Raw genomic sequence first — 23,148 nt, 5'->3', positions numbered from 1 at the left:
TGTCAGCCTTTCACAGGCTCAGGGCTTTGCCAAGTGAGCTGCTGTGCTGGTTTTGCACCTCCCGAGCTGACTCCACATCCATGGTACGGTGCGTTCTGGAGACAGGATAAACAGCAGGTGAAAGGCATCGTAGAACCACAGAGTGGTTTGGGTTGGAAGGAACCCTAAAGCTCATCCCTCCTGCCACTAGAGCAGGTTGCTCCAAGCCCCACCAGCCATCACACTGGCAATAACAAAGGCCCTCAGACCAAGCCTTCTGCACATGGTTAGTGGCTCATGGGCAGCACAGGGCTCAGTTTAACACGAGCCCTTGGACTGGTATGTCCTAGGTGTGTATCTTACTGTACTCTCGCTGTGGCAGAGCAACGTGGTTTGATCAGTAGCTGTAAGGTTTTTTTTTGCTGGACAGCCATCATATGGAAATTTTCCCTATATCTTAAAGAAAGGTATTATCCAGGAGTCATATCTTTAACTCTGTGGGTGCTGATGGATAAATAAATACTCTAGAGTCTGGCTCCTTACTCTGGTCCTCTGCTGAAGTCCCATTCTTGTCTACCCAAGGGTCTTTTCTGGCTGGGTCAGATTATCACCTCCCTTCACTGTCTCTAAAGGCACGTTTAACTCTATTTGTCCTTATTAAATCCCAGTCTATGGCTCCAGAGAGTACATGGGCATAATCCCCTTCTTTGCTCATAGTGTACATGAGCTTTTATTTGCTGTCAGGCCTCTTACCAGCAGCATTGTCCTTTCTGTCCAGAACAGTCTGAAAGAAGAACAGGTTTGGCAGGAATTTAACACAAGTGTCAGAAACAGCCGGTTTTGGCTCATCTATCACCAAATCTCTCTTCTCATCTTAATCCAAGAGAGGGCTTTGTTACCTGGTATGTTAGAAACCTCTGAAACTAGGGACTTGGCAGTGAATGCTCACAGCTGATGTCAATGTCAGCATGAAAGATGAGTCAAACTACAGCCCTCAGAGGGGGCTATTTATGAGATGAGCATGCTGCTTTCACTGCAGATGACCTTCAAGGTTGTAGGTACTGGGGATGGGGAATAACCATAGGACTGCAGCTATAAAGCAAAAGCAGCAGACCTCTGGTTAGCTTTAGCACAATAATCGCTCAACACTGAGCGAGCTCTGCCATAAATATGCCTATTTTTTAATGAGGTTTGATGTTCCTAAGGCACTTGGACTCCTTTTTCGGAACATGTACCCCAGCAAGTTTGATGTTTGGGGTCGGGAGGGTTAAGAGGAAGGGCGTACCACACTTAGCTGAAGGGAACAGATGCTCCACACTGAGTTGTCAAAACATCTGGAGCATTCATGGCCACATCTTCAATGTATAAGGAATTCTATGGCATTAATTGTGCTCCCACCTTCTTCACCCTTTGGAAAGGGGTGAGCTAAGGACCCCCAGACCCTCTGAAGGACAGTGAGATGGGGAGGACAACATGCAAGCCAGAGCTCTTTGCCTACTGTTTGCCACAAAAAAATACCCAAATCTGAGGGGTTGATCTAACACATAATCTCCTTCCCTCCTTTCTCAGCCACAGCCTTAAAACACCCCAGCACTGTCCTAGCTTGGTCTGAGGTCTAATTCCAGCTTGGTCAAGGGGAGGCACACAGAGCAGCCAGCAGACTACCTGATTTTAATTCCAGGCTAACATTTATAGGTAGCTTTTTGTGTCCATTTCCATTATTCCCTTTCAGAGCTGGTTCTTCAGCCACCACCGTGTTTCTCCTAGGACTTCTTAAAACACCTTCATGAATGAAGCTCAACTGTCAGAGCTGCCTGCATGCTGTAGATGAGGAAAATCCTCACTGATGATTCTTCAGAGCAAAGGCAGGAGAGAGGGATGTTTTCTCTCCAGGGCATGTACATAAAGGCAGAAGGCATGGGAGCCTTTTACCTCCAGACCAGATAAAGCTGGGCCATAAAGCGTACCTGCAGTGATGCCCAGCAAAGGCCGAGCATCCTCAAGGTGCCACCTTGGCATAAGAACTGCTTGACTTGCCACTTCCCTTTGGGCTCCCCTGTCCTCAGGGGTGCTTTGAGGTAGCACTACGTGGCTGCACTAAGGAAGGTCTTAGGGGGAGGGCAGACACGGAGGAGCTGGAGAAGCTCAATGCAATGGAATGCCATTTGTTGGCGCTCCGGCAGCTCACAGCAGAGGGGCCATTACCAAGACTTTGTGGCACTTGATTGTCACTATGTTTTGAGTATCTCACATGGGCGTGTAAGACCAGTACTACCAATACCCAAAAGACCATGTTTTCATTTGTATAGTGAATGCCATTACAGGGGAATAACCCATTCCATAGACTTTGAACAGTAACTACAGTATCTCCCACAACTTTCCGATTGAAGTGCCAACCTTTTCCCTTTGAAATTAACCATGGATGTACATCATATAATCAAACAAGCTTTTTAAAAAAGTACATCTTAATATAAATAGTTTATTCAGTGCATGGTTGTGTATACAACAAATAATAAACAACTCTTTCGTACGAGGCAGAAAGCTGCCTGTACACAACTATGTCAGTTTTGGAGCACAGAATCCAACGATGATTAATGCACAAAATCTTACACATCATGCAACTCTATGCCAATATTCCAACTTTCTCCCATGCAACAGACATGATGACCTAAATGGAAACCTAACTACATTTGTTAAACAATTGTTTCCAATAGCATGTATAAGTATATGTTGTTTAGGGGTAACCTGTCCTAACGCTTCCTCCTACACAATATTCACGTGCCCGTTACAGTGAAAGAAGGACTTTTACAAATAAGACGTTTCTTATAAAAAAATTAAGTCACCTTAATTCCACAGTTTCTGTCTTTAGAAAAGAAGCCACGACAATAGTTTAACATGACACACAAAATGGAATTAAGAGAAATCTACACTGGAGGATCATTTTATCCCTTTCTGTTAACTTCCACTTGGGATAACAAAACAACTCGATTCCTACAGACTGGGGTTAGCACAAGAACTTTACCAGAAACTACAAATCTATAAAAATTTATATTATTTCGTTGTGTTTAAAACCACACGAACACTGTTTGCTTGAGCCTGAGACACCAACTCTCAGTTCCAACCCTGAATTTAGTATTAGTTGTTTTAAAGACAGAGCTTTAAAGACCCATTGGAGTTCAGAAATCAAAAAGTTGCACTATTCCAAATTAAAAGGTTACATTTTTGTCTTTATCAAGCCTTAGATATAAAACGGTAAGCCAAGGAAACAACAGAGTTTACATGTTAGTTTTTTCTTTGCCCCTATAAAACATACAAGCATTAAAATTTCCTTTGAAGAGCAAAAGTGGTCTGTTTTTTTTTTTTTTCTGAGTTGGAAAGCAAATTCTTATCAGCAGTGAACGCTGTGAAATGTTTTTGTTTCGTATTCCACAAAGCATAGGAGAGAGAGAGAAAGAGAGAGAGAAAAAGAGACAGAGAGAAAGAGCTGAACATTTCTTCTCCGAGATTTATTCCGCAGTTATGTTTGTTGGCTATCCAACTGCCTGGTGATATGCACAAGCATATTCTACATTATTGGGGTATATCCTTTGACAACCAGTAGATCTAATGGCTGATAAACGAGTGACCTATGCAAGTTCGGTGGCTTGTCCTGGGCAATTGAATGTTTGGATGAAAGACTGCTAGTAAGAATTCAACTGCATCCAGAGGTAAGGTTCTGTTTAGAGAGCACTTGGCTTGCCTGAACCTGGCTACGTTGACTCGTTTTGGCTCATGGATTTACCCCCGTTTAGCACTCCTGAAACACTTCTGCTCTTTGTTGGGGTCCCACTTCCAGATCTTGAGAACTCTGTGAGATCGTGGAGAGAAGGCTCTTTGTACATGGCCACTGCAAAGCAAAAGAAAGGCAGCACATCAGCACGTGGTATGGGCTACTCAGTCTGCTGGTGCAAAGTCCAGCCGTGAAACACTGGGAGTTTTCATTCGTTAATGTGCAATATAAAGAATGAATGGAAGAAACACAGCAAAGAGTCCTCTTCCATTTCAGACACTCCCCAAGAACCTCTGAGGTCCTCTTCAAGGGAATGACATTTTAGAGAAGGGAAAAAACGCAGCTCCCTCCCTCTCCCAGTTAAATCACCCACCTACCCACTGCACTTCCAAAGCTCTGCAAGATAGACCTAAGCTGATATAAATCAGCATTTCCTTATTAATAGTGAAGTAGCACTGTCAACAGCTGTGATTTGACCTGTTATCTGTACACATAGCCTAAGGAGGTGGGTGTAAAAATGGATTTTCAGTCTTCCATTTCCTGTTTTTGCACACATCAGAGATGAGGATCAACATTGTCATCAGTTGCCTAACACATAGTCCTAAATGTAGACTGCCAACCTAGTTCAGCATCTACGCAGGGCTATGCATCTTTGAAATATCCCCTCCGATTTCAAAATGGCACTCCTTTAAAAGGCTACCTAAGAGCATAACCCAGAAGTAGAAGGGTCCATTGCTCTTTAAGGAAGGAGCATATGGCAACTAGTTATTGTGGAGAAAAGGAGCACCTTCACATATTGACTGAGATCTCCCTCGTTACACTGACCAAAGAGGGAGCCAAGTCTGACCACAGTCCTAATTCAGATCTTTCAGTTAACTGGGATGACTGTATGTCCTAGCTTTTAATACACAGTGATATACATATGCCACATGCATTATTACCTGATTACTGATGCCACATTGATTGCTGTTTAATAAACACTACGCATTAGAGCATTAAACCAATCAAACATAGACAAACAAACATCCTGTAACATAAAGCACAGGTTGACAAGCTATAGCAAGTCACTAATGGCCTGTAAGCACATGTCTGGGTCATTCTGGGCAGATCCTTCGTTATCTTATAATGGAGACAGTGTGGACTTTGGATACAAAGAAAATACTATGTGTATTTGGTTAGACTAGAGAAACACAGAAGATAGAAAAACAACAAAAAAAAAAGGCTCTGGTTAGATTCATGGTGTGTTACAGAGCATTATAAGTATATACATAGGTAGCTGAACCCTTCAAATATGTCTGCAATGCAATTAAACATCTCTGACACAAGATAACATCAGGTTATATAGGTGGGCCAAACCCAAGCCATTACCTTTTAATGGTTTTGGAAGGAAGTGTGCTGCAGGTTTATTTTTCTTCACGTGGTTTCCTTTCATGATTTCTCCTTCTTTGTTAAGACCCAAATACCAACCCCGGCCAGACTGTTGCTGTCTGTAGATCATTGAAGAGTACGTCACATAGTAGTTTTCAAATACTGATTCTTTGAACTTGCATTCAGGTGTAAAATGTTCCTGTAAGAAAGTAACAGATCAATATGTGCTGAATCTCGCATTAGTTAATGAAAAAGCATCCAATATTCATTGCTTTCCCAACAGTTAAAAGACATACCTCTCATCCTCCACTATCCAATTACGGAACATGGGCCTAAAAGTATTAACAAAAGAGTAACACAGTTTGAAACCCGTGAAGTGGTGCTGTGAGCAGCTCAAAGTAGCATAATAAAGTCTTTTTGAACAAGAGTAAAAAGACTAAGTGAAGAATTACTGATTGATGCAACTAATAGATGTTAGGCAGACACAGCCCTGATGTCAGCCCCAAAGGACCAGCTGTGGTCCAGCCCCATGGGTGAGAAGTGAGGCCACTTTGTAGTGCCTTTGTGCATTAGTTGCTGGTCTTAACTGCTTCTAAGGAAAGTGTAAATTGAAAGCCAAGATGCCATGAGTAAATGGTTGTCTCTTTACTAACCCAGCAGTAGTAATTTAGCTTGTAGCAGCTGCCTCTTTGGTCTAATCTATGTTCTTTCTCAGCCCAGCATATCATCCCCTGAAAGCTCAGCTGTCAGAGACCCACTGCAGACATCAGCCTCTGCTCTGAGACTCTACCTGTAGCAGCAAGCTTAAGTCTTCACGTTGAATTGCACTGCTTCTTTTGGGGAGATGCTATGGAGACAATAGTTAAAGAGCAATAAGTCAGGAGAGAGCCTTTATCTTCCTGCCAGTTGTGTGACTGGCTTTCCCTGTGCAATGAATCAATACCTTTTGGTACTGATTGCCCAAGTTCAGAAAGCAATACAGAAGTGAACTATGGGTCTTGGAGGGATCTAAGACCAAAACACCAGTCCTGAAAGCACCACTGAGCTGCTTCCTAAAGGCCTGTGGGTGCTTCAGGGCTTTTAACATTACAAGCTCTGACAGCAGCTCACCTATGGACCCCTAAAAGTGCATCAAACATGAAGGAGGAAGGTCTGGTGATGCCAATGTTAGTATCACAATCTTGCCTGCCATTGCACTGCACAGCAGGCAGCTGTTGGCTGTTTTTTCCTTGTGCTTAAAGTATCTTACAGCAGTGGGAAAGAAAGGAGGAAAAATACATGCTTGCATAATGACTGTCATTTTGAACTGAAAAAATCAAAGAAAATTAAATGTCTCAGGAGCTTAAGATGTTCTTATGTAGTTTCTCAAATATTTTTGTGTGAGAAATAGATGGTATTAAAAAAAATCCCCAAACCCACAATAGTACCTTTTCTGCACATCTTTTGCCATTTTGCCTTCTGATAGGGAAAAAGCAAAACCCTTCCATCCTCTGAGTGGCATTTGCTTCAACAAAGAATGTGAAGCAAGCAATTCTCTTCTTTATTTCTTCAAGCTAATTGGCTGTTATTTAGTTAATTGACAATTGGTTTCAATTGCTGTCAAACAGGGACAGGCACAGCATTTTTGCATGAGTTCTAAATAAAAGCCTTCCATCACTGTTCCCTGCCCAGTGCTAGCCATGCTAACAAAGACTATTCCAAGTGCAGCATCCAATTAGCAGCAAAATGGAAAACTACAGTGCTCCCACTGGAAGATTATGGTTTGGGTACAGTAATTTGGAGCTGTTTTGGGTACAAAAGGCTTGCTTTGCACAGCGGCAGAGGGTCAGATTGCCAACAGACCCACAATATTTACTCTTGCTCTCTTAGGATGCAAGTTAACCTCAGTATGAGCAGCAGGAGCCATCGAGTCTCTTGAAACAAGGACAGAAATAGTGGGGAGACAGAAAGACAGACACTAGAAGACTCCTTCACCCCAGATTTTGTCCCTTGGCCATGAGGCTTGTGATAACAAGCCATGGTGGAAGTGCTATGTGTTTGCAGTTGAGCCCATGTACAGCCAGACATCAGCCTGACAACCATGCCCCTTGAGCATCACAGCCAGCAGTCCTCTCCCTGGAGCATCCTGCGATTAAGCTATCATGGAATGGTTTGGATTGGAAGGTACCTGAAGGCTCATCCAGTTCCAACCCCAGCCTTTAGTTTAATCCAATGTGTGTCTTTCCTATGTAGAAGAGAGTCAGGAAGGAGAACTGCAGAGGGAAGCTCTGAAGGAGGAACACTAGCGAATGTGGTCTTGATTTGGGTCATTACAATTAAAATGTACTTTTCTGAGTTTAGTAAGTCCATGTGGCAACCCAGCTGGGCACGGACAGGACTTGTATCAGCACACCAGTTCAAAATGCAGTGCAGAGCAGCAAGTGCAAGTTGGTCATTGCGTTCTTTTTGCTGGCAAATTCTTTACTAATGTCTTGAGGAAAGGCAAGTTAGAGCTGGGAGAGAGCTGAGTAATGCCAATTAAAACTGATCTAGTCAATCCTGTTGGAAATCGATAAATATGAATGAGTACTGAAATCTAAGGCCATTTTTTCCTGTCTTCCAGGTGTCCTCTTTGCCCATCTTTGCAATGAAACTAATTTGGATAAATTCTGAGAAGTCCAATGGTATGAATACGCCGTTACACAAAGCAGATGAAAAATAGGTATTTGTGTGAAACAGTATTTCAATCACACAAGTCAAGGGGGATGGCATCGACATGACAGTAAATTGCACTTACCCAAGCCCCTCACACATGCACCCTCACAATGAATGGATGAGTGAATGGATGAATAAATAAAAGCCAAATAAAGAGCTGGCTTCACTGTAGTCATGAGTCAGCCATGCTTAAGTAAGGAAGAACTGTCAGATTTTGAGCTGAACTGGTGAAATATTCCATCATGGAATATCTGCAGCTGCATTAAAGATGTGACAAACGAATAATTTGGTGTATGATACAATGGTAAAAGGCCCTGTGCATACACTTAAGGTGACTGTATTCTAGTATGACTAGATTATATCTAAACTAATCTGGTCTTTTCCATACAAATCCTGCCTTACATGTATGCGAAAGCTGAATGGCACAATACTGGGAAGTGAAGCTGGAATTCTTCCTGCTTTAATTGTGTGCAGGGGACATCACCACAAACTTTACTGAGTAGTAAGTTTAAGTCAGTCATTAGGTCAATACTGAGGTTGCTAAATGTTTATGTATCAGCATAGGCTGAATATCATGCAGCTACCCTACAGCAGTAGATAGGAACAATCAGCAGCTTTATTCAGATGGTTTTAGTGCTAAGGGAATGAAGAAACAACAAGAAAAAGTAACTTTGAAAAGTATTCAGGTACTTGGGAAACTTGGGAAATGTTCTTATATATTGAGCGTATAATTGTGTTCCATGGGATCAATGACTACGTCTGTACATGGCATTTATTCTTTATTTTCTCCACTTAATGAAAACTGGATTTTTTTCACCTCCATATCCTGCTTTCTTTCAGGTCTATAATGTAGCCCAGGGTTCCATTTGATGTTCATGAATTTTTGAAGGAGCCTCTTTAAGACTCCAGAACAGTGATTTTCTGCACCACTGAGCCTGCCTTTTTTTATTAGCCGAGATTGATTTTCTCCATCTTGGCATGTGAAGTTCCAGGGTGTATCCTCTGGATCATCACCCTGTAATGTGCACTGGTATCAACAGCACAAGATGTGAATACTTCAACTTTAATGGTATCTGAAAGAACAGCTTTTAGATCACCAGTCTCAGAAGACTCTCATGAAGCCACCAAAAGCTGTTTGCTATAGTGAAGGAAACTTGTTATCCTGAAGCAATTTCTTTGGATCAGATCTATTACAGTTCCCACAGATAGGTTCCAATCCCACAAATATTGTCCATTTTGCTTAAATTTACCTATTTTGAGGAATTCTAGTGATGGCAGTGGGAGCACCTCATAACACATGAATATATTTGACACTGTCCATATGACATCTTGACTCTAAACTGAAAGAGGGTGCTGGGGTGCTGGCAGAGGTTGCCCAGAGAAGCTGTGGCTGCCCCATCCCTGGCAGTGTTATGCCAGCACAGTGAGGACTTTTGTTTTGCCTATGGCTATTCCAGGTGAGTTCTCACAAAGACATTGTGGGTAGCCCAAAGCCCTCAGGAGATGCTGTAAAGTTGAACTAACTGCTGCTAGAACAAAAACCCTACTGCTGAACAGGGATATGTGGAAGGCTGCAATTCCTCTTGGGTTCATTTCAATCTGAAGGCATGTGTACCAGCCATATGACCACAGAAATAAGAAACTTAAAAAATGATATAGAAAAGGTACACTTAAGTTCTTTCAACAAGAAACCTATTTACTGCCAGGAGTGATAGGAAGGCATGGTTTTCCTGGAAGGTGATCCCAAACAGCATAGCATGGGATTGTCTGGGATAGTGCAATAAGCAGGAGTCGCTCAAGTGAAACACAGACTATCAGTGGTGTCTAAATTTGGTTAGGACAAAGCTTTCAGAAAGAGTATAATGGAGCCCAAGGAAGCAGCTGGATATCTCCAGAGTAAGATTTCAGGTTGTCAACTAGGTATTCTCTGAATCTATGAGAAAAGCATTGAAAAGATCCTGTAATTATTCCCTTTATATTGTTCCAGTGCACAGCAAAGCAAATGCACAAACTAGGGGGAAGATGCACATGGTGAACTGAAGCAGAAAACATATTCATTACACAGAGATTCCAAGGTTGAAGTTGTGCTCGTTATGGTGTTACCAGCCTTAGCAGGGACTCAGTTGTGAAAACGTGTCCAAGTCATCTTTGCTCAGGTTTTTAAGTGGCATTTAGGCACCTCAGTTACTATCTATTTCAAGCTTGGTGCATCACCTCTCAGCACGCTCTGCCCATGGAATGGATGTACTGCCCAGTGACCCCAGGGAAGACTCAGGGGCTGTAAACAATGCTCAGTTTAATTGAGATAGGAACAATGAGTGATCATATTATTGTTCCCTTTTGGTGATGCTTCACTTCTGTGACTGCGTTGATTAGCCAAAGCACTCCTTAACTGGGGCAAGAGAACTAACGCAGGATACATGCAGAAAGAAGGCACTCTCCCTATTACTGCAGAAGAAGTGAAACGTGTTAGAGAAAGCCCTTAATGGGGTTTAAAAGTTCTTCAAGATGCCCAGGAGAACACCTCACAGATGACAAACACAGGTCCCTTTGATAATCCATCCCACAAAGTTATGAGATGTAATTTACTTGGTATGAATAAGGCAGACAGAAGGTCCACTTTGCCCCCAAATGCATCAGTGCTGCTGCAGATTGTGCACCTCGGATGATCATGGAAGCATGATACAGGGAAACCTTTGCAATTACCTGAATAATCAAGTCCTCTATTAATATTTTAATACCTTTTAATGCTCGCCTCTACCCTTTATTAATTTCTGTGGCTTTAGGGCAGCAGACTTGCCAGTTCTAGTTCAAAATCAGTGAAATTTTAATAAGATAAAAGGAAGAAACTAGTCTTTAAAGATTGCCTGTTTTGTGAGACTTAGAAGGGTTCATTAAGCAATAAGAGCCTGTCAGGTTGTCTGAAGGCTCTAAACCAGACTGATAAAGAAAGATCAACATATGATACAATTCTACTATTACCTAGAAGCTGTTTTTAATGGCATTTAATGTTTATTGTTTCACATATACAGAAGTAATATTACTGCTTCCAAATCTGTAAAGGAAAGCCTCTATGTTAATCTGTAATAAAGCCTCTTTGGAGAAGGATCTTCTCTACTAGTTTTGGGTTTAAAAAAGAAAAGATTAGAGTAACTTTCTCAATGTCTCACCAACTGTTGTGTTGCAGGATAAAGCTCTATGATTCCTGGACTGCACTCCCAGGTTTGGTCACGGACTGGTTAACACCACTATAGCCTCTGGTTAATTAAACCCATCAGGCAACCAAGCCCCACACAGCTTGCTCAATCCCCACCTCCACAGTGGGATGGGGGAGAGAATCAGAGGAGCAAAAGTGAGAAAACTCATGGGCTGAGGCTATGACAGCTCAATAAGCACAGCAAAAGCCGTGTGTGCAAGCAAAGCAAAACAAGGAACCCACCCATCACCTCCCATGGGCAGGCAGGCGCCCAGCACCCAGCCATCTCCAGCAAAATAGGGCTCTGTTCCCCTTTCCCTCTTCTTCCCCAGGCTTTATATGCCATCATTTGAGTGGAATATTCCCCTGGTCAGCCAGAGCCACGTCCTCCCCAACCACCCATTTACCCTTAGCCCACCTGCTGGTAGAGCAGCAGGAGAAGCAGAAAAGGCCCTGACTCAGCAACAATCAATATTGCCCTCAGCACAAATCAAACCACAGCCCCATACTAGCTACCATTTGGAGAATCAACTCTACCTCAACCAAAACCAGCACAGTAACCCAAGCTAAAATATGGGAGATGGAAGCATCCTGCATGTTTTTCCCTGTACTTCCATACTCTGACCATGTATTCTTCTCTAGGTATGTGCCACTGATGATCTTTGGGTGGTCAGCTTGCTGGATCTGCCACAGCTTCTCATGATCCTCCTTCTCATATAACTAAGCCAAGCAGAGGAATTAGGCTTTCCTTTCTGAGCACAGCCCCAAAAAGCACCCACCAAGCAGCTCCACTGAAAAGCAAGAGCTGCCTTGATAACGTGACCTGCATGGGCATTAAAGAAAACAGGGGTGTTGGAAAAGATGTGCTCCCTGAAAGCATGCTGTTGAGAGATGTTCAACCCGGATGAGAAATCAAGTCACCGTACATCCCTGAAGGCAGCTGAAGCGGGTGACTACCTATACCTATATAGGTAGCTATATAGATATAGGTATATACCTATAGGTAGCTGTGTGTAGTGTATGAATACCCAGATCCCACCAAGGCAGTTCCCCCCTTGGGATCATGCCAACTGGTGGATCCCATTCAAAGCTACAAGAGAACTCCCTTTTCCTCTCAGTAGGCTCATGATTTTACCCGGAGCACCCAATCCTTTGAATCATTTTCCTAAGCTCATTCATAGAGTCATAGAATGGTTTGGGCTGGAAGGGACCTTCAAAGCTCATTCAGTCCAATCCCCCTGCAATAAGCAGGGACCCTTCCAGTAGACCAGGCTGCCCAGAACCACATCCAGTGTGGCCCTGAATGCCTCCCTTATCTCTGCTCCCTGCAACAGTGGCTTCCAAAGGTGAAGCCAGCACTGTGGAACGCATTTAAAATGTGTCTGAAGTTTTTTTTTGTCATAAGCAAATTTCTTGTCTTATTTTTATTCAGCTTTTTTCTATCAGCTTTTCACTTTGGAAAACAGCAAATAAAAGTACCCAGTGTGTCTCATCTGCGCCATTCATTACCACCCCACATCTCTCCATCATCTCTCTGCTTATTCATCTCTTGTCTTAACTAAGCGGGCCTAATCTTTTTACATCTCTCCCCATGTGAAAGGTTCTCTGTGCCTCTAATCACTTCTATTACCCTTCACTGAATCCTTTGCGTTTTCCTCTATCATTTCCAGAGCTGAAACACAAGCTTTAGAAAGAAGCTGTACCATTGGGTTGTGTAACAGAGGTAAGGTATTTTCAGTCATTTTGTCTTGTGACCAAGCAAAAGTCTTTGCTGCTCAGCCTCAGTATTGTGCATTCATACAAAAGTTCTCTCATCTTTTAAGCTGTGTCTCTGATAAATATGGTCCAATTTGATGGTATTTCTGACCCCCTGATCCATCAGTGTACCCAAGCTTAAATATTAAAGGAAGGGAGAAGGAAGCAAAAGGCAGATAGGACAGCTTTCTTCCCCAGAACTAGAGCAGAGAGCCCCAAAGATGCTAAGCAACCTGTTTTATAACATACCCATTATTGCTCAGATAACCTGCCAGCCATTGCGATCAGATTTCTAGCAGTTATAGTTGACATCAAATCTTGGTATTGTCAAATCTCTCTGACACAGCTGTTGTGCAGAATGTCCTCGCTTTAAGTGTGTCATGCATTGCTTTAAAGGAAAATATCTAAGTTGAAAAACTCCTTTTAAAGTACGAGAACTATGTTCTGCTTCCAGTTACCACCAGCCCTGCATCCCACTTGTTTTAATGGCCAAGCCCTGAGCCCATAGCCATTCACTGAGCATGACCAGTGGCATGAGATGCTGAAGCACTCAGGAGCCGGAGCCTTAGGAGACAACCACCACTGCCTTGGTTTGAGTTAATTCCTTGTGGTTTGTCCCTCTGAGCTGCTAATTGCCTGCCAGCTCTCCCTTTGGCTTTGTATTCCACTGCCTCAGTGGGACACGGGACAGAGAAGCCACGCAAAGCCTGGCACCTTCCACTGAGCAGCAACAAGCTGCAGCAAGAACGTGCGGAGGAGACATCGCTCCATCAGGCAGACAAGCATGGCATGAAGAGACATTGCCTTGTCACAGCCTGGCTGTAGCGAGGGGATGCCTGCAAGCTGGCAGGAGCAGCTGGGACAGAAAACACATTCCTGTCCCAGCAGCCCTTTTACAATAACTCTTGTATTCGTCTACATGATCGCTGCCACTGAGGGAAACACGCTGCTGCTGCTACTGCTGCTGGTGGGGATGCAGCCATGGGTTAATTTGCTCCTGGAGCAAGATCTGTTGGTCAGCATTTGTTCAGCCACCCCTGGGAGTGAGGAGCAAGAAGAGCAGCACAACCTTTCTGCTACCACACTGAGTGCCCTGGTCTTACCATCCCACAATGCTGCCTTGGAGCGGGCTGTGAGGGGCTGCAGGAGATAGGGTGGGTTCTGCAGGCAATAGCAGTCCCCAGTGTGGAAGCCTTGACCTCAGCAGAAAGGATGAGCAGTGATGCTGGAGCTTTGCATCACCAAAGGCTGCTCTGGCACTGGGGAGCTCCCTAGGCAGGCTCTGCAGAAGTAGCAGGGCTAATTGGAAGAGTGTGGGATTTACTGCTTTATCCTAGATAGAAGACATCAGCCCTGGGGTAAAGAGATGGAAGAGATCTCCTTCAGAGTGTCTGTCACCCATGAATTCATGCAGATTTATCCTTAAACTCCTGGAAAACAATAATCTAATCAGTGTTTGCAGCAAGCTCTAAATCTGCCTGTTTAATTACAAGCAGGACATGACCCTTTTAGCAGCAGATGCTCCTAAAACTCTATGGAAAAAAAGGAAAGCGCTCAAAGGTTTCTCTTTTATGGGGAAAAAGCAGCTGAATGAACAACAGTCAGAACAAGTGCTACAGTCCTTCCCATGGGAATAGGTGGTAATGGGAATGCTGTTTCTGTGGTAACCTGCAACCTGGCTGAAAGCCTGTCTGTACAACTGCTGTGAGTTCGGATGGGTAAATCGATGCAGAAGTGATCTCTTTGTCCTTTGCTGCTCTGGTGAGGCACCATCCTATGCTTCTGATGCTAAGATCATGGAGATCGTGCTCTCCCACCCAAAAGTGGAAGGGAACTCGCCCAAGCATCACCTCAGCTCAGCTCGGACCTCCCCAAACCACCACCAGCTGCCTTACTGACCCTGGGGAAGATAATGGTCCAGCCCAGAGGGGATGCTGCTGAACAAGCTCTTTTTTTGCACCCTAAGAATGGCCTCTGCTCACTGAGTGCAGGAAGCTGCAATTGGAAGGGAAATAACAGCATGAGCTGCTGGAGAGGAAGTAATTCCACATTACATCAAGCAGGTCCTTGCTTCACTGTCAGCTTAGAGTCAGTTCCACATGGAAGGCCAGCCCTGCCATTTGGCTTGTATCATTTATTAATGTGGATGCTATGGATTAGCCGATACTTTGGTGTTCAATACCATCCTTTTATGCTTGAATTCTTAGCAAAGGCACTTGTCCTGTCTGCTGTTATTCCTTGTGTGCAGTTAGCAGGGCTGCTGTTCCCATCCCAGATCATCCCCTGCACTGCCTGGGCTGGAATTGCTGCCATAGAGATGCTTCACCTTCACCAGTACTAGCAAACACACTTTGGGAATCCACTGTAAAGCTCTGTAAAGTACTTTATGTATATTCATGTGTAAGCATAAATGCAGTATAGCCTTTGGAGTGGCATTATATACTAAAAATAATATTATTACCAAACTAATAGGCCTATAATTAGGTTTTTATTCTGCAAAGCACTACACTACAAGCTTTATTTTTAACATGGATAATGTCAGCGCTGGGAAAGTTAAGCAGGTTATTACACTAAATGAAAGAGCAGTGACTCTTTCAGGACCTGATCCAAAATGTATGATAACCAAGGGAAATACTACCCGTGGCTTTACTGCATTTTAGTTAGCTTTCTAATGCGCAGGTAGTCTGCAAAGAAACGTATTCATTTTGCTTTGAGAAATCAAGGCTAGTTGGGATTTGTCACTTTAAATTCAGCTTTCTTGCTTACTATAAAGTGTAACTAAAAAAGACTGAGCTAAATATTAATAGGAATGTCACTGGTTCAAGGAGCTGGTTGGCTCCACCCTGACCAAAGCAGCACCTCTGCATGACCAAATGGTAATGAGACCTTTTCAGATGAGCTTGATTTACTGCAATCCATTTATTCATGAGCGCCATGGATGGATGCTTTTCGAACCTTGGTAGTTTGACGGTGCCAGGGCATTACTGGCAGCCAAACTCTGCTTCTTGATACAGAGCTGTGATGCTCTTTGGAACTCCTCCACCCCCATGGCTCCCTAAGTTGTGCTATTGAACATATGCTGGTAAGAGGATCTCAGAGGGATGTTTGTATTAGATGGCAGGCTAATTGTGGGATTGGGGAGATTTCGGATGGCAAAACCCTTTTAATAACAAGATAATAAAGGATTATAGAAGGGAGATGAGATGTAAGAATGACTGTTCGAGAGGTGATGCTGACTGGCAGGAAACATTTGCTTCAGCAGGTAAAGACCCCACCAAAGAAGGGACACTTGTGCAGAGAACAGGCTAAATTTCTCTCTGTAAATGACATAGATGCATTTCTGATAAACAACACTTTGAAGGTGAAATGAATGGAAATTCAAGGGTGGGGAAGTTTTCTAGTGCCTTGCGCATGAAAATTGTAAAGCAGAGCAGAGCCTAACCTCCCCTGACACAGGCACAGGTAAAGGGAGCGCAGGGAATTCAGGGAAGTCATGCACTAGCATTTAAACCACTGCACTGCTCTAACAAGCAAGTTGGCACTGTGTAGCTTGGGAAATGGGAGACTTCATGTTACAGTCATCACTGAAGTGCAGGGCATGCTCCAGCAGAGCCTCAGCATCCCTAGGAACAGCTCAGCCCAAAGAGGAGGGCAGCAAACAGCCACCTCCATCTCATCAGCCCTCAGCAACAAACCCAGGCAAAGACATAGGGTAACCTCACTGATACACCAGGCCTATGAAGCTGCCTCCAAACCACAGTTTCTTTGGGGTTTAGAGTTGTTACTTCTAAATAGGGCACCCCAGCAAGCCATGTAATGCAGAAATAAACGACCTTTCCTAATACCTCACTTCATGGCTATGCCATTAACATCTAGAGACTGGGCTGAATACTGTGTGTCCTCTTAACAGTGCTCTAACAACTGCCCTAACAAAGTTAAGAACACATGCTTGCTTCTTCAGAGCTTTATGGAATAAATCACATAGTCTAATAGGAACCCCTGTCCTTCCTAGAGACAGTCTGAGCACAGAGATAAGCTTATAAAGCTCTGTTTTCTTTCTCACACAGTGATACAGACTTTGGGAGGGTCTGTCATTTGGCTGCTTCATGGCTCCTTGCTGCCCCAGGGCTGTGTAACAGATTACTCTGGAGCCAGACTTTTGGGAGACACCCCGCTGCTATTGTCTAAGCAGCAGAGGAGAAGCAGGTCCCTGGTAAAACACTTGCAAAGCTAATTTAAACTTGGAAGACACCCAGATGTCTCTGGGAGGTGCAATTTAGAGCCCTAACCTAAGATAGCCTGGGCTGCAATCGCAGATTTCTGGGAACAGTACGGAACAGTTGCTCCATGAGCCAAAATCACTGCAGGTCTCTCTATTCTAATACTTTGACAGGAGAGCTGTTGCCATTCTGAGCTATCTTACGGAGAAAAAAGCAGCAAAACACTAAACTCAAGTGTGGTTAGAACCAATCCCTATCTTACACATCTGCACCAGCAAGTCTCTTAGACTTCCTAAGGATTTTGGGTCAAGAAACAGAATCTCGGTCTCTCTAATAGTGTTACCTACTGAACCAACACGGAGCTCCCTGGAAGGATTTAGAAGGATGCTCCTGCAAAGAAGCATTTGAATCATACAGAAAGTTGAATGTGTGAGGACTTTGATTTTCAAAGCAACCTTTTTATCTCTGCTACAGAAAGCCCTCTTAAGCATGGTTAAAACAAAGAACTTCTGGCAGTAGACGAACAGATGCCGTGCATTGTACTGCAAGGAGGAATGGGAAGGTAAGCCCAAGGCTTAGTTTGAAAACAGCTGTTGTGTTTTTCCTTGAGGGTCTAAACTGCCTTGGATGAGTTCTGCTTCTAAAACCCGGTTATCTGTTTCCAAGTCAGCAGTTAACAACTGCTTCAGTCAGCCCCGCAGAGAGCACCCAGCAATTGAAAGCATAAAGGTGAGCCTGTCCATTAGAAAAGGTGATCTCCTTTCAATTTACCCACTGCTTGATCTTCTGTTTCACTGTCCAGGGCTACCCACTGTGAGCATAACCTCACAAGCAGCAGAAAAGGCTGAGGAAAGGCACGGCAGACCAAGGACACAGGGGAAACACTGATGAATCCCATCACTTGCCTACTGAAGTTTGCACAAGGAATATGGGCTGGTAAGTTCAGAAAGGCAGTTCTGCAGGCAAGCAGAGTTCTGTGGATATCTTTGGGCTTTGAGGGTTTTGAGGCTAAGCCTGTGGAGACTAAATGGGGTAACTGTTAAATTCTACCACTGAAATAAAGTAAGAAATAAATGGGATTCACCTACCTAAATATCCCTGAGGATCCGAGTCCAAATCTGGACCTGCGTGCGCAAGCTTTGATTCATCCCAGCTTCCTTCAGGCACTTAAACACCAAAGTTAGGATCTGGGTCAGCCTGGGATTTTCCTGTCCTCAACAAGCATAGTGAAGATAAATTACCCCCAACAGAGGATAAAGTAATATGGATCTGACTCCTGGATCACAGACCCAGCTCTGCCAGAGCCTCTGGTCCTTTCTGAGCATGGCAAGAAGAGGTGCGAGGTCCCAGGGCAGCAGTTCCATGCCCTGTGCCACCACAGGGCCCAGAGATAGCCACTGGCAGAGCAAGGCTTGCACTGCCTGTGGGAATGGCTTCTCCAGATCAGCCTTGGCATCAGGAGCCTGCCTCCTGAAAGGGAAAGAAATTACCTTGGGTACATCAAAGATACAGTTTTTGCTTTGCAGTATTGACAGGGGTTTCTTTCCTCTTCACTGGAACAGCCCCAGACCTTACAGCCTTATTTTGGCAAAGCTCCTGTTGAAATGAATCATGACTTTATCCCGGTTGGTGCTCCAGGACTGAGCTCTGAATTATTAACGGTGAATGATATGTAAGAGTTTATGTCAATTTTCCAAGCAGCTCAGCAAAGGTAGACCCAAATCCTCCTTTGAAACTCATAGAAGTAAGTTGCTGAACTCCCAGCCTGCTTTGAAATCTCAGCCTTAGCTTTTTAGTGAAAACCAGTGCCTTTTAAACCTCATATTTTAATCATTGGACTTCTGCACCATAAAGAACTCTCGTCTTGTTTCTTTGGTACAAATACAACCTCCACTATTATGAGCTTTACAGTGTAACCGAGTCCCTTGTATCACTCCTTGTGGGGAAGATGTAGGCACATTCCTTCTGTCCCTCTTATAGAATAATCCACTGTCTGAACAGGCCAATGTACCTTCCCAGAGCACCCTGTCGATATTCCTCCTTGTTCCTACATGACACCTTCAGGGGAACCAGCCTGAACATCAAATACTGCTGTAGGCATCGTGTTTGCATTTGTACAATCAGCCATAGGTACCGCAGCATCTGGAGCTCAGCGGGGAGCCCTGGCTTTGGGGGCTCAGTTTGTGCCTCCTGAGCAGCCAGGGGAGTGTTTTGCTCAGTTGGAAGCAAGGTACAAGGCTGGGGCTGGCATCTGGGTGTGAGTGATGTCTGGGTACAAGACTTGCAGGAAACCTTCAGGAGTGACACCACTTGATCCCAGCCTCAACCCTTTGCCACGCCTGTGGGTGCTCAAAGGGACCGCTACTCATGTTCACTCCATTCAGCAGCACCGTATCAAAGTGACTATCTTATCAGGGGTTCCTCAACTTGCATTACTATGGAATGCTTTATAATTATTCCTAGGCTTTGCCTGGGATGTCTGATTGAAGATTGAGTATAGTATACAGAGTAACTCTTTCCTTTCTGCAGCATACAGCAGTGTGGCCGCTGTTCTCTTGCCTTTTGAAGCACAGGCTGATGAAATTCAAGCTCTTTGCTCCAGTGTATCCCACCACTGGATGTTTGTTGTTGAAAGGCAGCTTCTGTCAGAGCTGAAAACACACGAGCACGGAATATCAACTGTAGAATGATATGGAAGAAGAAGATTAATTTCTTCCCCTACATTCTGCAAAGCCATTACCTGGTTTTGAATGACATTTCCAATGCTACACTGGGAACTGCTAAAGCATTTACATAAGAATGCACAAATGCACACATTATCACTGCAGGAAGCACTTAAAATTTAAGATAATTATATACTATGGAAACGATTTCAAAGGACTCAAACAAAATAACAACTAATTCCAGAGAGTCACCCTTTAAGATGATTATTACTCCGCACTACCGCTGATCTCGCCCTAAAAAAACCCTTCTCTTTACAATTATATGTGCATTATAAATCCCTACTTTGTTCTTCCACCATCAAGCTCCTACAGCTGCTGCTGACAAATTTGCATTCTCTGAGAGCTTAACTAGACAGCCAAACTAGTCACACTGTGAACGGAGGTAAAACACACTGCTGCAACCCACCCTTCATCCTCACCATACACCGCGTGCTCTTCTGTGGGCTGGTTTTAAAGCTGCTCTGATTGAACGTAGGGAAGGACCCTCAGGTATATATAGCAGGGGGATAGCAAGCCCTGTGCCAGAGGAGAGAGTTGATACCCATCCTGCCAACCCTCCCAACTGCATCTAGATGCTGGGAGGGAGTTTGCAACAGGGATGCAGGAAGGATTGCTCTGAGGGACCTGGTATCTCTGTGCTATGGAATGAATGGCAGAATAAAGCATCCTCTGCTGGAATCAGCAGTGCAGGTTATACATAAACCCTCCAGCCTGGCAGTTCAGGGTGAAACCCTCTCTGCTGTTCAGCAGCACTGCTGGGTATGCAGTGAGAGCAGCAGGCAGTGACCAGGGATGATGCAAACTAATAGAGAGCATTAAAGCTTTATTTGGTCAGAGGGTGTAGATGTGTAGATGTAAATGTTCTGTCCCACCATCCTCTCTCCACCTTCCACTCCCCACTTGCTGCTCTCATTCCTGCCCCAGTGCTGCTATTCCCCTCTCTTGTCTTTTCCCAAAGTGTCCCAGGGAAAAAAATACATTAAATAATAATAAAATAAGCTAAAAATACATCCCACCCAGCTCAAGGCAAACTTAGTTGGGGAAAAACCTTATCTGCCGTATAAATGAACAAAAATAAGTGTTTCTAAGTCTAATTCTTGGAGATAATTGCAGTGCTAGAGCTGAAACTTCCCCACAAACTTCAGCCTGAAATGGAAGATGCATGGATTTTAAATCTGAACTGCTGACAAAGTACAGAGCAGCTGAAAATAGTATCTGGTAATGGGAAGTGCAGCCAAGTTACTGATAGGTGTTGCTACCTGGGCTGCCGCTGGTCTTTCGCACAACTGTCTCAAATGAACCAGAGCACTGGAGGTCTGAACGAAGCAGGGATGTTTGATTGGCAATGGGCTTCCTGTGGAAATTTAATTAGGCTTGGACTGGAAAACATTCCAGAGAGTACTGGCACGAATTCCCAGCTATTAAATAACACTTTGCATGAGCAGAATGCTACCAGCTTTAGGAAAAAGCCTTAGAGATCTATGTGAAGCTTTACCTGGTAGCTGTGAGCAGGTCGGGCTTGGACAGCCTATTGCACCCCAGAGCCTATTTCTGCAAGCAGGAAATGTGATAATGAAGCCTCTTGCTCTTCAAATAGACAAGGGTGTGTGAAGTCTTGTTGCCTTAAACACAGCAGGAGCTTTTCCTGGCCCCAAAGGCAGAAATCAACCCCAAGAGGGCCGAGGCTGTCCTGCCACCTCTCCTTGCCGTGTTCCTGGGTCTTTTGCTCCTCTTTTTGGGGCACAGAAACCATCACAGAGAGCAGCCAGAGACACTCCCCTGCCTGCCTGTGCCCTGAGTGGGTCACTGTGGTGGGCAGCAGCATTGCCTGGTACTGAGGTGGCCTCTGCTCATGACATACCTCATCCCATGGAGGAGCACAATTGCCTCTCATGATGGAAGAAGACAGGATTGCCAGCCTACAACATCACTCTTAAAAGCAAGCTTGCCAAACTCCCTCTAAAATGGATTATCAAAGTCTAGATTAAAGCAACCAGCTGCCTGACCAACATCCAGATTGCAAGGACCTGTCTAGACGAAGAGGTAATTATACAGAAAACAAGATGCTGTCTTTGCAGCAGAGCCCATCTTTCATGTATTGCTGTCACCAAAACCTTATCGTTATTGAAGACACAAGAGCTGTGCCAAGTGATGGTCTAGATGCCATCTTCTGATGTGGACACGACCTCATCTCACCTTTCAAATCAGGCGGCACAGTTTGGGGTCAGGACACCACAACTGACTAATTCAAGCTTGGCACTTCCCATTGTGGCCTGGGAGAAGTCTTCTTTGTGTCAGGCTTGTTTCTCAGGGACACACTTTAGGGAGCTGAACACACCAAAATGAGAGAGGCACTATATCCAACCTCCTGTTTGTAAGCCAGCAGTGGTTACAACTGTTGGAAGTATTTCATGTTTGCACTCCATTGTGAAAATGAAAAGTACTAAATAACACCTGAGTGCAATCACATTTACATAGCTGAAGTGTGCTTGGGAAAGATTCATCTTTTAAGATATTCACCTTTCCTGCTCCCAGTGACTGCAGGCAGTTGTGGTACCTGCCCAGAACACAAAGGGCTGTATTACTTCTGCAGGCAGAAAAAGGATTTCTATATTTTTCAATAATACATGTGGATTATATCAAAAAAGCTTAGAACCTAACCACCAAATGATGGATAGGGTGATTCGTCATCAGGGTTTTAATATGATACCTCTAAAATACAATTGCACATACGTCAGTGATTTACTAAGAACCTACTTTTACAAGACAGCACACAGAGATGCAAAGCACAAGAGGTCCAAATTCCCCTCCCCACTTTTAATTCTCACTGCTAACAAAAAAGCATTCAGATTGAGTTGGGTTTTTTATCTCTTCATACTTTGCAGTCTCTTAATGGGCTACCTCATTCCCCAGCACATAAACGGCCTTTTGTTGCCAGAGACCTTTTCAATATTGTTGTTTTTCATTTACTCTTAGTTTTTCAGATGTGCTGGGGATACCCCAGACATGCAAGAAAGGAAATACCTGCCCTAAGGAACTCCAAATCAAAGGATCAATATGATAAAGATGACCAATATCCATCAGAGGCAACAGGAAATGGGGACTCTCAGAAACAGGCAGCAATGGAATGTTCAAGAGCTTCTTTAAAGAGAAGGAAAGACTTCAAGCTGAAATGCACTTTAGTTTCAGTAGCAGCTTCAGCACTCTTGGTCAACCCATGACTGCCCAAGTTCAGTGATTTACGAAGGTTCTGCTCCTGGTTTATCACAAGGCTTGGCTCCCTGTGTTCTCTCCTTGCTTCTGGAAGCAGGACTTGCCTGCCAGCATCACCTCCCAGTGCTCAGATCATGTTCCCACATGGGCAATTTTACAGAGGAGGAAAAGGAAAGAAACCAAGAAACCAAGAAACATTTTTTGCCTAAGGCTAATAAGGAATTTACCTCC

At 44.0% G+C, this 23,148-nt stretch overlaps 1 protein-coding gene across 2 annotated transcripts in view; it reads right to left on the bottom strand.

The window, feature by feature from the left end:
* Positions 1 to 2,438: 2,438 nt before the first annotated feature.
* The window catches only part of FGF13 (fibroblast growth factor 13), a 113,323-nt gene continuing 92,613 nt past the window's right edge, over positions 2,439 to 23,148 (bottom strand). For both annotated transcript variants that reach the window (XM_061353185.1, XM_061353184.1), the window contains 2 exons: positions 5,117 to 5,315; positions 2,439 to 3,865 (listed from right to left, as the gene is read on the bottom strand). In XM_061353185.1, the coding sequence (XP_061209169.1) occupies positions 3,729 to 3,865; positions 5,117 to 5,315 (336 nt within the window). In that variant the 3' untranslated portion in view covers positions 2,439 to 3,728. The remainder of the gene's footprint in view (positions 3,866 to 5,116; positions 5,316 to 23,148) is intronic.

The sequence above is a fragment of the Neopsephotus bourkii genome, unplaced genomic scaffold (genome assembly GCF_033783945.1).
Source record: "Neopsephotus bourkii isolate Nb327-2 ecotype Australia unplaced genomic scaffold, CSIRO-AGI_Nbou_v1 NB_668, whole genome shotgun sequence".
NCBI classification, from domain to species: Eukaryota; Metazoa; Chordata; class Aves; order Psittaciformes; family Psittacidae; genus Neopsephotus; species Neopsephotus bourkii.
Note: the sequence above shows the minus strand (reverse complement) of the source record. Positions and strands in the feature narration are given on the sequence as shown.